Source organism: Misgurnus anguillicaudatus, chromosome 21 (genome assembly GCF_027580225.2).
Source record: "Misgurnus anguillicaudatus chromosome 21, ASM2758022v2, whole genome shotgun sequence".
NCBI classification, from domain to species: Eukaryota; Metazoa; Chordata; class Actinopteri; order Cypriniformes; family Cobitidae; genus Misgurnus; species Misgurnus anguillicaudatus.
In genome coordinates this window covers 21,578,668-21,595,793 of record NC_073357.2, presented here as the reverse complement: position 1 = coordinate 21,595,793, position 17,126 = coordinate 21,578,668, and the positions used below count along the sequence as shown (strand labels likewise).

Sequence of the window (17,126 nt, the reverse complement as noted above, 5' to 3'; positions counted from 1 at the left end):
GTTGTAAAGGGTTGATATGTGTTCATGTAAACAGCAACTATGTGATCGCCCATCGGCGTGAAGGGAGTTTTGGGCATGCGCAAACGCTGCAAAGTGTACAGCGTCTCTAAATCTGTTCAGCGGTTCCACGGGTTGAGACGGGCAGGTAAAAATGATGGGGTTAGGACACTAATAAGCGGGGTAGAATAAACGTTTTCGTTTTACATTTGAAAATATATATTTTAGTTTATCTTTTAGTAATATTTTCAGCTTTTCTGATGAAAGCGCACTATAGGAAGAGATGACCGTACTGCAACTAAAAAACTGTTCAGAAACATAAATGAATCGCACAGAGCTGCAGGTATGAATTCTATAGGAGTTTCGTTTTTGGATCCTTTGAATGATTATGATATTATTAATCGGATCGGGAGTGGGACGTACGGCGATGTTTTCAAGGCTAGAACATAACGATGACAATTTGGAATATGTTGATGCATTATGAAAGAACGCATATTGCTTTTTTTAAGAATTTATGGATATTAATTTGTCCTCTTGGTTACAATCAATTCACAATGTAACCTGCCCGACTGGATTGTTTGGTTTTCAGAAGTGATAGTATTTTTCAGCAGAATCCAAACATAACATCATTTATTACACATTTGTACACAGACTCTGACCTTTCGAATATCATGTAGCCTACGTCCACCACTAGTGCTAATAAAACATCAATTCAGACAACTTGAAATGTTGCTGCCTAGGCATTTGTTTTTTTCTCCAGGGCTAAAACAAAGTAACAAGTTTTGCCTGAATCTTTACAACCAATAAAGCTCTGTGTTGTCAGAAAATAAACAGGCAATAGTTTGTTAAAGTGGTTTCAAACATAAAAAAGTTTGTAGGCTATTGTATGAGCGAGGAGATTACAACAAAAACATTTTTGGAATGTTACAAATCTACAACAACTATGCATGTCACTCAGATATGACACAGATATGTTTTTAGCAATTTATCTGAAAAATTGATTGGGTTTCTGGTATATTCTGTCTTTAATATGTTTAGTAAAGTTGTCACACAGAAATTCCTAACACTGTCCACTCTATCATAATAAAGTGGGTGAGCAACAAGCCTTTGTTATTACATCTTACAATGCACAAAGAATCCTTTTTACCATTCTCTAGTACAACTTCTGAAGATTTATAAATATTTCATGGTGATGATTCCCAGCTGCATTTGAACTAGACAGTTTGGAAAGTCAACATTTCATTTAATGAACTTGTCAAGTGCAAATCTAAAGAAAAGCTTTAAGTTTCTGGTTAAAGTGTCGACAGACACCCGGTCCAAGTCATTGTCCCTGGTTTATGGCTACATTATTTCAGTTCCACAGCTGAACCATTAAGAGAATGTTGCACTGTTGCTTTAGTCATGACAGGAAGCCCTCTTGCATGCCAGGAAAACAACAGGAAGGCAGCTCAGTAAGTTCCAGGTTTTGTCCAGAATTGGTGGGTCTGTTATGTTTTTGAGGATCCATAAACAAATATGAAGGTCTCCTTTCCTTATTAACCCTTAATGTTTGATGGTATATAGGCCTGTTAAGAAGTGTTAATTTAAACATTTTTATGTTTGACACAAATTTTTTGTAAAGTTTGACATAAAAAATACAAAATTACATGACACATATTTAATATACACGCATACAAATTTCCAAACTGTCTTTTTATTTAATTATATTTGTATATGATTATATTTTTATAATAATTGGTTGCACTCTTAGAACGGGTATGTTAAAAACAACACATTAGTGTCCACCCATCATGTTATTTATGAAACAACACATTTTGTGTTACTTTTAACACAACTTGTGTTTTATTTGAACACAAAATGACACATAATGTGTTAAAAATACACATGTGTTAAAAGCTTAAAAAGATGCGTAAAAACATCCTTTCTAAGAGTAATTTTTACATTTTATGTTTTCATATAATTTCTTTTTCCTTCTTATTTTCTTTGTATCTTAAGTTTGTACTAATTATTTTCAACACAGCATTAGGCTAAAAAGAGATGAGCCCAGCCGTTTGGTTAAATTCACCCAGAAAATGTTTATATTTGACCCAACAATGGGTTAAAACAACCCAGCATTTTACAGTTTAAGAACGGCTGAATTAGAAGCATCAAAGTTTGATTTTACTCATTGATTTTCATTTTATTTTCTTTCGTTGGCATGGCCTTTCTCAATCAAAATTGAAGACAAAATGTTTTTTATTATATACCAATTTGTATGTTCTTTACATTATGTATAGTAGGATGATTTTATGCAGAAAACATGATTTTCACCGAGTCACAATTTTGATAAAAGCACTGGAAAAATTTAAATTTAATTATTTCTTATAGACAAATTTGCAAATGGCACAGAATAACTGGTTACTCATCATTGAATAACTAATTATTATGTGCTATTGTTATTGTCTAGAGCAGGCAATAACAACAGTTCTTGGCAGTAGCTACAAACAAGGTTACAGTGAAGGACACAGCGGGCTGCCAGTGACACTGAGATATTTGTCATTAAGGTTCTTGCCAGAAGAGCTGGCTCTTGTCCTATTTTTTATTTTTATTTTTTTACGGTTGAACTGAGAAAGTAACCTTAGATCATGACCTTAAAGTCACTTTTGCTTAGTTTGTCATCATTGTCAGATGTGCTATTGTTTTTTGAAAACCGAAAACAAACATATACATACAAAATCAATATACAGTTATGTTGTAAAGTTTTGCTCAAGCTTTAAATCAATGTCACAATCCTGCATTAGTGTACTGTTGATATTATTATTTGGATATTGACTAATTGCATCAATATACCTCAAGTGCAATCAGAGGTGCAGTTTTACAATGGGCTTATTCAGAACCATCCATTTAATACTGACATGCTTAAGTTATTGCTATGCTAAGGTATGCAAATCTGTAATCAATGTTATACTGTACTGTAAAATTAAAAGTGAAATCTGACCATATAGATCATATACAATTATGTATTTTCTTTCAGGCTAGAAACATTAAGAGCTCAGAAATGGCGGCTATTAAAGTGGTTAAACTGGATCCAGGTGTGTAATTTTGTTGTTTTGAATTGTATAGATCAATTCCTTATAATTGGTTGTGTAATTGTAAGCACTGCTTACAATTATAGTTGTAGATTACAGTCATTAGAAAATATATTTAAAAAAGCATTCCTGTCATTAATATTTACTGTTACCTTAGGCTACCTTACAATTATCCAAGATTACAATGTGCTTGTGCAGCTTTCAGTGTCAACATTTTGATGCTAATACTTTGTGTTTATTAATATTTAGTCATAACATATTTGGTATATACTGAGATATATTTCTCTCTCTCTCTCTCTCTCTCTCTCTCTCTCTCTCTCTCTCTCTCTCTCAGGTGATGATATCACCTCTATCCAGCAGGAAATTACAATGATGAAGGAGTGTAAACATAAGAACATTGTCGCCTATTACGGCACTTACCACAGGTATGTTTTTTGCTTTGCCTATTTTTCTTCAGCATCAGGGCCTACATTCCTCATTCAACAAGATGTTTTACACCTATACCGACAAAGTTGTACATTGGATATGAAGCAGAAATCCTTTTTAGACATGTTTAATAGGTTCTGCTAAATGTTACTGACATTTGTCAGCACATGCTCAAAATGACTGAGACTCCCCGAATAATATTTCAAAAGGATATATTCTCACATGCAAGCTTTCATAATGTTTATGAAATTGTTGTCATGGCTGTAGGTTATGTGTGTGTGTGTGTGTGTGTGTGTGTGTGTGTGTGTGTGTGTGTGTGTGTGTGTGTGTGTGTGTGACCAAACCACATTTTGAGGTCACAATGAGGAAACAATCTTGAATGATGTTTCTTGAAATTCTGAAGTACAGTAGGATAAAGTTATCTGTGAGGGATGGCGTTAGGAAAAAGGGAATAGAATATACAGTTTGTACAATATTACATCTATGGAATGTCCTCTCAAAACATGGAAACCAGAATGTGTGTGTGCGTGCGTGCGTGCGTGCGTGTGTGTGTGTGTGTGTGTGTGTGTGTGTGTGTGTGTGTGTGTGTGTGTGTGTGTGTGTGTGTGTGACCATGTGCTGAACTTTTTTGCATTTCAGGAACACTAAACTATGGATCTGTATGGAATACTGTGGGGGAGGATCACTGCAGGACATTTACCAGGGTATACACTGACTAACATTAGCATTCTGTACTAAGCTTGAAGGTTTATTCTTAAAGAAAGTTAATAAACTATGTAAACCTACAGTAGAATGTAAAAATTACTTTCTTACTTAGTATTTTTGTCTTGTTTTCAGTACAAATATTTAAAAATTCTTAAATTTAGATATTTTTTTGATGAGCAAAATTATCTAAGGGAAAATTAAGTCTAGTTTTTAGACAAAAAATATAAAATTTAAGTGAATTTGTCCTTAAAACAAGCAAAAATATTTGCCAATGGGGTGAGAAATATTTTCTTGAATTAGGTGTTTAAGAAAAACGTAAACATATTTTTAGATTTTTTTCTTACCCCATTGGCAGATGTTTTTGCTTGTTTTAAGCACAAATTATCTTAAATTTGATATTTATCTAAAAATTAAAATTATTTTCTTAGGTCATTTTGCTCATCAAGAAAATACATATTGATTTAAGACTTTTTAGATATTTGTATTGAAAACAAGACAAAAATACTATGTAAGAAAGTCATTTTTTCCTGTGTTTTTTCAGAATAACTATAGGTCTGTTAACACATGACTGCCTTCATTGACAGTGTTAATAAAATTTAGATTTTTTTTCTCTTAGTAAAATGGACCAAACCATTAAGTCACACTGCACTACCCAAATTCTTGTCCAATCAAATACTCTTTAATGCCACCTGCAATGTACTAGCATGTAACAAATCTTGATTGATGGCTATTATGTAACCAAGTAACACTGAAGTCAGTTCTGTGTTATTTGACCTCTTTAACACAACAGTGGCACAGTTTTATTAGTATCATTTCCTTTTAACTTCAGTGGTTCTCGGTTCTGGTCCTGGGGGCCCATTGCTCTGCACATTTTGTATGTCTCTCTTATCTGACATACAAAACCGTTCAATTCAATAAGATCTCTGCTAATGCTAATCTCTGCTGAGGATTTGAATCAGCTGTGTTAAATGGGGGAGACATGCTAGATGTGCGGAGCAAGGGGGCTCCGGAACCGGGATTGAGAGCCACTGTTTAAAGCACACAGCAATGTAGCCATTGTTGGATGTACACTGCTGATGTAAACTCGCCTAAAGGATTATTAGGAACACCATACCAATACTGTGTTTGACCCCCTTTCACCTTCAGAACTGCCTTAATTCTATTTGGCATTGATTCAACAAGGTGCTGAAAGCATTATTTAGAAATGTTGGCTCATATTGATAGGATAGCATCTTGCAGTTGATGGAGATTTGTAGGATGAACATCCAGGGCACAAAGCTCCCGTTCCACCAAATCCCAAAGATGCTCTATTGGGTTGAGATCTGGTGACTGTGGGGGCCATTTTAGTACAGTGAACTCAGGAAACCTTATCCTGCCTTATCCTGCTGGTAGTAGGCATCAGAGGATAGGTACATGGTGGTCATAAAGGGATGGACATGGTCAGAAACAATGCTCAGGTAGGCCGGGGCATTTAAACGATGCCCAATTGGCACTAAGGGGCCTAAAGTGTGCCAAGAAAACATCCCCCACACCATAACACCACCAGCCTGCACAGTTGTAACAAGGCACGATGGATCCACGTTCTCATTCTGCTTACACCAAATTCTGACTCTACTATCTGAATGTCTCAACAGAAATTGAGACTCATCAGACCAGGCACATTTTTCGAGTCATCAACTGTCCAATTTTGGTGAGCTCGTGCAAATTGTAGCCTCTTTTTTCCTATTTGTAGTGGAGATGAGTGGTACCCGGTGGGGTCTTTTGCTGTTGTAGCCCATCCGCCTCAAGGTTGTGTGTGTTGTGGCTTTACAAATGCTTTGCTGCATTCCTCGTTGTAACTAGTGGTTATTTCAGTCAAAGTTGCTCTTCTATCAGCTTGAATCAGTCGACCCATTCTCCTCTGACCTCTAGCATCAACAAGGCATTTTCGCCCACAGGACTGCCGCATAATGGATGTTTTTTCCTTTTCACACCATTTTTTGAAAACCCTAGAAATGGTTGTGCGTGAAAATCCCAGTAACTGAGCAGATTGTGAAATGCTCAGACCGGCCCGTCTGGCACCAACAACCATGCCACGCTCAAAATAGCTTAAATCACCTTTCTTTTCCATTCTGACACACAGTTTGGAGTTCAGGAGATTGTCTTCACCAGGACCACACCCCTAAATGCATTGAAGCAACTGCCATGTTGATTCGATAATTGCATTAATGAGAAATTGAACAGGTGTTCCTAATGGTCCTTTGGGTGAGTGTATATACTGTATGGGTACCACCTGGTGGTACTCATTTAAACACCAGCAGTGTACATTTGGCACTGGTGGTTTTGCTGTGTATTAAAGGGTTGAATGTATTTCTGCATTTATTCTCTGAGGGTAAGTTAAATCTTGAAATAAAGTCTTTAAATGTTCATCACAGTAACTGGCCCTTTAAAGGAAAAACAGATAGCTTACATTTGCCGGGAAACACTCCAGGTGAGGCTAGTAAACTTTTAACAGCATCTTATTGGCTTATATTTCTCAGAATTACTGTACATAATAGCCTATGTCATTTTCTGAGTGAACTGCTGTTCTTGTCTTACTCAGGGTTTGAACCATCTCCACGAGACAGGCAAAATACACAGAGATATTAAGGTAGATGCAACTTATCTGTTCTGGTTACACAATGTAGTGGGTAACTGGGGACTTATGTCAGAAGTAAATAAATAGTAAATGTCTTCTGATATAGGGAGCTAACATTCTTCTTACCGATCGAGGAGATGTCAGATTGGGTAAGTATACCGTATATGTGTGCTTTAACACTAAACTATAGATGTCGGTGTCATGCACACACAAATATTTCTTTCTGCCATATATATTTACGTATCCTCTCTCTCTCTCTCTATCTATTAATCTATCTAGCTGATTTTGGAGTTGCTGCTGAAATTAGTGCCTCTGTTGCCAAGAGAAAGTCCTTCATAGGAACTCCCTACTGGTGAGCCGTCTGGACAGATTTGCCCTTGATCTGACCAAAATTACAGAATGATTACGGATTGGTCTTGATTGTCTTGATTTAAAGCAACAAGCATGCAGTTTTTACTGTGAAACGTGCTGGCTTCTTTACTACACAAATATAGTCCTTCAAAATTCCACTTATATACTATGCTTGCTCTGTGGATTTTAAGCCAAGTTCAAGATTCAGACTGATACGGCAAAATGTTTTTCATTTGGAATATAATTCCCTCTTTTCAATGAATAAGTTATCCTATTACATTATACTGACAATACTGAAAGACACTGTCAAGAAAAGTACATCAGATGTTTTATTGTTGTGTTAGGATGGCCCCTGAGGTGGCAGCAGTTGAGAAGAAGGGTGGATATAACCACCTGTGTGACATCTGGGCAGTGGGAATCACAGCCATCGAGCTGGCAGAGTTACAACCTCCGATGTTTGACCTTCACCCCATGCGGTACAAATAACATTAACTTTATTTATGAGAACAGCAAATACGTTTTGAATATTTATGTAACATTAAACATTGTTGGGCTGATGTTTAGTTTTCTGTTGTAGTGCTCTTATGTTGATGTCCAAAAGCAGCTTCCAGCCTCCCAAGCTAAAAGACAAGAGCAAATGGTGAGGTTAAAAGGGGTACATTTTTTAATACTTAAACCATATATTAAGAAATGTGATTATTATGGTAATAAGTATTAAGATTTGACCTGATTGCTGGGATGTTTGCTTGCAGGTCTGCAGGTTTTCATAGCTTTGTGAAGATGAGTTTGATCAAAAGTCCTCGCAAGAGACCAACAGCTGAAACTCTCCTGCAGGTGATACAGATTTATCAATGTCTTTGGTAAAATAGGTCTTTCTGGGTCAGCAGATACATTTATACTTCAAATGTCATCTAGCTGTTAAAAGATCCCTGTCTTTCTGTGTTTTTGAAGCTTTGATTGTGTTTACAGTGTGCAACATAACATGTGTTCATGTTTCACGTGTTAAAAAATGCTGTATTTTTCACACAATTTACTTATCTGTATACTGTAGCTCTGTAGTCACTGTCCTCAAAAAGGGCTGATGTATAATGTCCCTCCTTCAGAAATACTTATTGAATGCTGCTTGTGTAGTTTGTTTAGTGTGTTGTAATTCGATAGCAGCTTAGCTTGCCATTAGCTTAATTGGCGACTGACGTATTCCTGTCGGTGGAGTTTAGTAAAAAAAAACTGTTCTCATGACGTCATTAAAGCAGGAAGAAGAGGGCTCTAGTCCAAACCGGCCGTTCGCTGTAGGCTTTGAAAGGCGAATTCTGTTAAAGAAAATATCGCCTGGCAGTGAACTTTCAACTTTATCATTTTACAGGTATTATTTATACTATTATAGCAACATTACACACTAACTAGGGTTTAAAAAATGGGATCAGAAAGAACGTGACTTTTGCGTAAGTTTTGCGTGTTATCAAAAGGTTTAAGTACAACCAGACAGTCATTATTGCAAAAGCACTCAACAGTGTGGACCTCAATATGAACAGCTGACTTTTTTGTAAAACATGACATTGTTAAAGTAGCTCAGAAGTTAAGTCCAATATCCAGAGTCTTGGTTTTTGTTAACTGCTGGATGGAGTTCTCTATGGTCTCGTAGACACTGCAAACTTTCGGGAGTGACAACCGCATTTAAATGCGGAAGTGAATCCCCTAAATGTTCGCTTCATGTCTGTACGGAACAAGACTCGCTCACGAAAATGTGATGATTGACACAGAAATAACCATAGCAACGTTCTGCCGTCTCGCGTGCTCATCACTCACAGCTTTGACCAAAATAATTTAATAGCATTGTGTTTTGCAATAAACCATGTCTTGGCATTGTGTATTGTATGCTTTTGTGAGACTGCTTCACAGGGCGCTTTTGTCTTGCAGTGTTGCCAGGTCCTTGTCTTACTTGTACGTAAATACAGTTTTGGGGCTTAACCATTTATGGCTTTTGGCTCATGAAGCAATCAAGTTTTTGGTGTTAATAAAGTGTGAAGGTGCTGGTCCCAATATTTTGATCTTTGAGGTAAAGCAATTAGATTTATTTCAGTTTATTATTGGATTTTTCTTGTTCGCTGTTTTTTAGTGTAAGATCTGGCAACACTAGTCAGCAAAAGCTCGTGCCTCTCTTATCTCTTTCCTCGCCATTGATAAGTTATCTCGTCAATTGACCTTTCGCCGGCCCCTCCCCCAAAACGGCCATTGTCCAATCACACATCACAGCAAGCGTTACTATGCGAGCACCTCCGACAAACATTCACGCCCGCAGCGTTTGTGAGCGGTGCATACAATGGATAAAACAGTGTGGACTGCCCCATTCAGTTAAATGTGTCGAACATTTACGAAGCATAAATACGTCTGCACAAAGGTAAGGCTTACAGCTAACTAGTTACAGTGTGGTCTAGATCTACTAACTAGGGGCAAGAACACAAATTGGACCAAAGTTATGATTACCATGAATATAACTGCCAGAATGTTAACCTACTCTCTATGCTAAATTTAATGAGTTATTTTGCCAACATTAGTTAACATGTTAGCTAACGCTAGCTACGTTAGCTGCTGTTGTGTTGGGACTTTCAGCTCCCCAACTTTATTTTTCGTCAGTTTACGACAAAGTCGAACATAGCCCCCTTAACAATCAACTTTAAATAATTTGTTTTATCTTTCATGTAGCATTTTATGAACGGAAAACCTACCCCTGAGTTTCCCAATCCCGTAAATGCTGTGCAATTTTATTATATTATAAGTTTTATTTATTATATTATCTGTCCTGCAACTTTTAAGACAAAACAATTTCCTATTTGTGAAATCTATCACCATAAATAAAACATTATGATTCTCAAAACGGCTATCCTCAAAACAACAGACAGAGAAATGTTAGTTAGCTTTGAATGGCTTTGAAACACACGTAGGTTTAGCTAGCCAACATACCCTTGTATTTGAACAAAATAGCTACTCGCAATAGACATTAATAGACTATACCATATGAAAGATAACTTACTCGGCAGTGCAAGAGCATGACTGGTCCACAAGGCTGTGCTGATTGCATTTGAGTTACAGGTCATGTGGTTTCTCATTTCTTGCGTGAGACCGGTAAGCATTAGCCTCGATAGTAGTCGTGTCTCCTTCATTGCATATTTTTATTTTTTGAATATATCCCTCCACTGCATACTGTAACCCCTTTTGCCTCGATCTGGAGGAAATCGCGGCGGTATTGCGCCAAAAAATATCACTGACACGCACGGGTATATCGCTTTCCGCCATGGCAATCTGTCGCGCTGGTCATTTGTTTGTCGGAAGTAGCAACAGTAACTAAGTGGGGCGGGGCTCGGCGAAAGGCTAATTAAGAGAAAACGCTTTTCTGCCAATGACGCTTCCCTGATGAGTTTTTACAGCAATCTATATTTCCGCTATTATCCACTAGGTGGCGCTCTTACCCAACCTATACAACACTTAATCATCCACTGATACAAAAGCAGTAAAAACTGTGTATGTTTTGATCATCGTTCTGAATCTGATCTCTAACAAAGTCCTTTACAAATCTGCAGTTATCTCAAATAATTTTTTTTGTTTGTTTGTTTGAAAGCAGAGGGTCTGATATTTCATTTGATATATTGTATGTTTATATATTTATTGAATAAAAATTTCTGGAAGTCATTAAACTTTTGTGAAAATCATAAAAATTGTTGGTGCTGGCTTTTAAAACATTTGACTTAAATGTGTCTTGTGATCTTAAAAATCTTAGTCTGGAGGTGTATGTTTAAATGTTTAAAATTACTTTGTAGACAAAAATATATGTGTTGTGCCAAACATGTACATTTCTTTCATTAATACACTAAAACGTTTTAAATATATATATATTTTTTAATCTTAGGGTGAAACTAAGTGATAACATTTTGCTAATTCTAGTCAAAGCTGCATATGATAAAATATAACAGAATTTCGGTTTATTTTGGATGCTTTTAGTTCTAACACAACACAATTCCTATAGCTAAACTGAGTTTATTCTATAATTTGGAAAAAATATGGAGTGTTTTAAAACATTTGACTGGTAGTATATATTGTGCATATTTTTCAAAATTATTTATCAGATCAATTACAGTCTTACTCACTTCGTACAAATCTGCCTAGCCTAAGATATATTTTCTAATAGGTCAAGGCCATTAAAGTGCTTGTAAAGCTTTGAAATAACAGATTTTTTACATGATCACTTGTTTGTTAAATTGGTTTGCTCAAAGCTGTTTGTCTTTTTATGTAATACTTCAAAATATTGGGTCCTTGAGTATTTTAATAATCGCCTACAATTGTGAAGTAAAAAGTTTTATGGTTCTGTTTCTTTCTCAGCACCCATTTGTAACACAGCTATTGACCAGAAAATTGATGATTGAGTTGCTGGACATGGTAAATAATCCAGACCTCCACCATTATATCAGCCCAGAAGAAAATGAAGATGTGAGTAAAATCCTGAATGTTTGCTTGTTTGTTTATGGCAGTTCATTTTTTATAGTTAATTACATGTTTACATGTATTCAAATGAAAATAAGGCTACTTAAAGGCCTTGTGAGCTTTAAAATGAATAATTCACCCATGATTGAGTTCTCTACTAACTCTTATGTTGTTCCAAATCCTTAACTTGAATGAAATCCATTATTCTGTACACTGTAAACAGGGAGTTTTTGAAAAATTACATGAGCTGTTTTCCGTAAAATAAATGTAAATAGAACTCCACAAAGACAAAAAAAAGTTTTACTTGCTTTCAAAGTTAGGCATCACCAACAATTTACTACTAATACATTTGTAATCCTTCTTTTTACAATGTCAGAAGTACAAAAGCTGTCACTGGGTCGTTACCCTTAAAAATGTCCTAATACAGTAAGGTATGTACCATTTATGTACCTTTGAGGTACTAATGTGCCCTCTTTAGGTGGAAATGTGTAGTTTTGAAAAGGTACCACTACAGTGACAACTCTTGTAGTTTTCTTTATGAGAGTGTATTGTGAAATCAAGGTAGCATAAGATATAAGATTGTTTGGGAACTGAGTACAATGCCTTTTTAATGTGCATGCCAGAATTAAAGTTTTGTGCAAAACTTTTTTCATTTACAGTATTTTTGGTATATATGTGTATTACAGACAAATAATTCAGCTCCAGATAAAATCCAGTCTGAAGTGAAACATTTGCCAGTGGAGAGGAGTTTATCTGAAAAACAGTGTAAGTGTAATTTTTTTCCTTTATTCCTACACAACACAATTAAAAATTATGATTAACACAGTATTCAGATGTTAAAATTTTATTACTATGTTTCATTATTATTCATGAATGATTAGTCAGACACAATTTTAATCATACATGATAATCATACACTGATAATATTAAAGCCGCTCTATACATTTTCGGCGTTTTTGTCAAACAGCGACCCCTAGAGTCGCTGGAGAATACTTGCAACTGTCGTAATTTCCCACTCTAGTACACCTCTGAAGATAATGACCTGGGCTGCGTTCCCCGAAACCTTCTTAGCTCTACGTCGTTCTTAAGTTGTACCTTAAGCTGTACCTTATCGTTAATACGTGTTTCCCGAAACGTTCTTAGTTACGTATCACTTCTGTAAGTCGTTCGTTCGGAAGGTCGGTCTGGAGCACTCTTAGCTATACCTTATCCCACTTGACTCCGCTAGGGGCCATAACTGTGATAAAAGCTTGTGTATATTGCAGTCTATATAACTAAATATCTGTTAAAAAAAGTTGAAGTACACTCCGTGTTAAATTAGGCATTTTTTATTTAAAGAATAAAACATTCACATAATTAGACATAATTACACTGATGGTTGTTAGATTTTTAATTGTTTTCCCAAAGTAACATCAGCTTCAAACTATTATTACAGGCTAAAGAAACTATTAAAAAAACAGTTTGGGTAAAGGAGTTGGTGAAACTATGGCAGGTAGCTATACAGCGAATCTTACTTTCAAATCCGTTAAATCTTTAGTTTACCGGCTATTTTAGCCGCAATAAAACAAATCAGGTAAAATCGCATGCCACGGGAGCACATTCATCACAAAATCATAATTGTTGATTTTCCTAAATATTATTATTGATGTTAGGTCGACTTTGCATCAAAGTTTTTAATGTTAGGCAGCTGCATGCCATATTCTTTATAAACATTCAAAAGAAACTGCTCCACTTGATTATTGCTTGTATAAGGTCAACAAATTTCAACATTAAAACTAATCAAAGCTAAAATCTAAAGCAATCATAATATATATTTATATATCACATATTTTATGTTATACAGTATTTAAGATAAACAGACAGGCGCGGCTCCAGAAATGCGTCCATTAAGCATTATCCGCATTGTAAACCGCTTGCGCATCCACTGTCCAAGCACATAAACGCGTGAACTAATGAACAACAATTTGTTTTTATATATTTTAAGTGTAATGCCAAGCCAGGTGGCTTGCACGACCCACCTTATTCCCCTGTGCAACGCATTTATTGGGAAATTATCCTTTAAAGTGAAGGAATAATGGATGCATTGGAGCAGTTTATGCATTATACTTTAAGACATGAAGTTGCGAGTTTTGCATGGGTTTGATATAAAATAAAATATACAAGGTTTATATTTAGTTGTTTGCAATTTGAAATATTTTTACCAGATATTCCTAATAAATGCAACTTGAACTATTTCTGAAATGTTTCTTTAATAAATAACACCGCTCTCTCATAACGCAGCGAAGTACATAAAGTGAACAATTGATTGTCGAGCAATCGATATCAACCTATTCAGCACCATCGCCATGGACAGCACCTGGTAACGTCGTACGTAAGAAAGTATACCTTAAGAAACCCGCTAAGGTACAGTTCGGGAAACGCCTAGAAAAGGTAAACCTGTAGTTAAGGTTTAACTTAAGAGTCTTCGTAGCGCGCTAAGAGAGAACGTTGTCGGGAAACGCAGCCCAGGTAATGTTTCACAATTTCATACAAATATTAGGCTACTGCATAGTCTACTAAACTACAGATGATGGTAATAGCATAATAAGAAGTTACAACATTACAACAACATACAACATAGACCGCAAACAATTTTACAAATAAGAGATTTATTTACTAGTCCATCAACAAGATCGCCAGATCAGCATCCCTGTTGCATCCAGTGCTGTCTTTTAGCTCTCGCCAACGAGTAAAAACCTGACCGAGTGGGACTCTTGTCCGGTTCCTAATGCGGTCAGATTCTCTTTTCCTTTTCCTACTCTCTTCCGAAAGCGTTTTCTTAACTTTTAAATAGTTTAGCCTCACGTCTCAAATTCACGCATGCAGTTGTTGTTATAGGCTTGATCGACTTCATGCAGCGCTGCAAGAACCGACAGCCGGATGACATCAAAGTGCCGTCTCGGATCATTCTCGCGGTACTTTGACGTCATCCGGCGGTCGGTTCTTGCAGCGCCGCACGAAGTCGAACAAGCCTAACGTGTGTGACGTCATTGCCGTAAAGCAAGTCATGACTCTCGCGAGATTTGTCAGGGGCGGTTCTCTCAAGCTTGCATTGCTGGTTTTGCTAGTGGCGTCCTCCCCTAGCTTCAACAGGAGGATGATTCGCCCTACTATGACTTTGTTTACCACCGAAATAACTTTGAAGTTGTTATATTAAGGTAAAATAACTGCATAGTGTGTCTTTAAGATAAATAAGATAAAATGTACTGCCTATGACTTTAAAGTATTTAATTCATTTTAGTACAGATAGAATAGAACAAACAGGATATGATATCATATTCTAAAAATGTGATGTGTTATGTGGGTGTGTTTTCATTTTATCCGTACATTTTTTAAAGTTCATCTTCATTGACATGGCTAAGTTTCTGAATCTTACTGTATGTTATGCGATGCAGCTATAACAAGATGCCCATTGAGCACAGCTTAGCGACTCATAGTACTGGTACTGTTTAACACAGGCCTATGGCATGCATGTGCTTCTGTAGCCCCCACACTTACTCACAAAAACTGGACCCAATGGTCATTTCTTATGCAAAACGGAGAGTGTACGTGTGTGTTATGGTGTGGAAAGTCAGTGCCACAGTAACTAAGAAGCCATTGTCATGCATCCTGTCTGTAACAGGACATTACAGCATTCACAGGCTTAGGCAGATAAATAGAAAGAGAAATAGTTGTTGTGCAAAAAAATGCAGACAAGGAGACAAGCCTGGGCTATACTTTGTGTAATTGTCATACATGTAGACTGAAAACTATCATATGTGACTAAAAACTATTAAAAGCATTAAGCGACATGTACACTTACCTCAATAGTGCAGCAAAGCACACAATTAAGAAGATTTTGATTTTGTGTATATATCTCCAGTATTTTCTGTTTGTATCTTAATAAGAAGAAAGAAGAATAAATATGGATGGACATTAAGGGCCCTATTTTAACCATCTAAGCGCATTGTCTAAAGAGCACGGCGCTTGGTCTAAACGGGCGTGTCCGAACCCACTTTTGCTAATTTAACGATGGGAAAATGGTTTATGCACCAAGTGCATGGCCTAAAAGGGTTGTTCCTATTCTCCTGATGAGTAACGGGTGTGTTATGGGTGTAACGTGCAATAAACCAATGAGAGTCTCAGCTCTAATTCCCTTTAAAAGCCAATTGGGCCTTGTGCCATGCCTAATCCCTATTTAGAAAGCGGAATTTGTAAACTGAAAAATTAAGCGGAGGAAGAAGACCACCAAGTTTAAGATTAATGTTAAAAAATTGTGTTATTTTTATTTGTATTGAAATTATTATTTTTTGGATTAAAATCTTTAAAATTCGTTTTCTTTCAGTCATGGAAGTAAAAATAGCAGGCTTTTAATTGCTGTAAATGTATTAATATCCTACATAACCATTGTAATCTGATAAAAAAATTGCAAATATGCAAGAAAAGGTTTGTAGCCTACTCTGAAAATACAAAAAAGAGATAAAGAATTTACAAACACGCGCAGAGCCGTTTCAGCACTCAGACAGCGCCATGAGTTTTTTAAAGCATTACTTAAGAAAGGTTCTCATCTCACCATATCCACAGGTACAGACTCATCATATACAATACATCCACGGGGTAGCATTTAAAAAACATTTAAAAACAGATGCATTTGTTTAAAGCAAAGCATTTATTTACTTACCAGGCTGCAGGTGAAGCAGCTCTTTACGCCTTCTAACGTCTCATAATCGGTCCTCATTTATGTCCAAGAGATTCAAATATAATCTTTTACATTTTAATCCTTTCATATTTAAAAGCTTTTTTTGCACTGCTGCAAACATGCGTTGTCGTCCCGTTTATAGGTGCATATTTCTAACGCGCTCATTAAATAACAAAAAACACTATTGCACCATAGACTTTAGACCCGGTTTTAGCTGATCAATGGCGTAGTCTATTTTAGTTGCCTCAAAATAGCAACGTGCCAACAATGCGCCTGAACACACTTGTTTTTAGACCAGAATGCCCATTGGGCACAAATGGATTTACTATTTAAACAACATGGCGCTAAACGTGAAAATGATTGCGCTGGGTTGAAACTAGCAAAAGACACTTGCGTCGTGCATTGCGCTGCATCGCGCCGGGTATACGATAGGCCCCTAAAACTTTGCTAAAACAACACAGCTGGCCAAAGATGTGTATAGATATATCAACATGAACTTCTAATTTTGTTCTCTAACACTAAACACTGTCCACATTTCTGTCATGTACTTTCGCATTCGAAAATAAGCTGGATAGTACCATCTAGTTACACATTTGCACACCGACTACATATATTATGTACATGTAGAGCTGGACTTTAAAGTAAAGTGCTGCCTATATTTGTTTATTTCAGTTGACCTGGTAAAGTTTACCCCTCCAAGGAGAAAAGAGACTGAACCCTACCCTGACATGGTTAGTTTGATTTCTCTGACTTATAATTTTAAGACTTG

General features: G+C 36.4%; 1 protein-coding gene across 2 annotated transcripts in view; it reads left to right on the top strand.

Annotated features, from left to right (window-relative positions):
- The first annotated feature begins 25 nt into the window (after nucleotides 1–25).
- The window catches only part of map4k2 (mitogen-activated protein kinase kinase kinase kinase 2), a 42,947-nt gene continuing 25,846 nt past the window's right edge, over nucleotides 26–17,126 (top strand). Inside the window, exons 1-15 of one of the 2 annotated variants that reach the window (XM_073859818.1) lie at nucleotides 26–145; nucleotides 265–435; nucleotides 3,011–3,068; nucleotides 3,400–3,490; nucleotides 4,131–4,195; nucleotides 6,611–6,666; nucleotides 6,778–6,825; nucleotides 6,920–6,962; nucleotides 7,093–7,165; nucleotides 7,509–7,640; nucleotides 7,742–7,804; nucleotides 7,917–7,998; nucleotides 11,539–11,646; nucleotides 12,327–12,405; nucleotides 17,030–17,088. In XM_073859818.1, coding sequence (XP_073715919.1) covers nucleotides 343–435; nucleotides 3,011–3,068; nucleotides 3,400–3,490; nucleotides 4,131–4,195; nucleotides 6,611–6,666; nucleotides 6,778–6,825; nucleotides 6,920–6,962; nucleotides 7,093–7,165; nucleotides 7,509–7,640; nucleotides 7,742–7,804; nucleotides 7,917–7,998; nucleotides 11,539–11,646; nucleotides 12,327–12,405; nucleotides 17,030–17,088 — 1,050 coding nt within the window. In that variant the 5' untranslated portion in view covers nucleotides 26–145; nucleotides 265–342. Of the gene's footprint in view, nucleotides 181–264; nucleotides 436–3,010; nucleotides 3,069–3,399; nucleotides 3,491–4,130; nucleotides 4,196–6,610; nucleotides 6,667–6,777; nucleotides 6,826–6,919; nucleotides 6,963–7,092; nucleotides 7,166–7,508; nucleotides 7,641–7,741; nucleotides 7,805–7,916; nucleotides 7,999–11,538; nucleotides 11,647–12,326; nucleotides 12,406–17,029; nucleotides 17,089–17,126 lie in introns of both variants that reach the window. The other variant, XM_073859817.1, reaches the window with a different exon arrangement.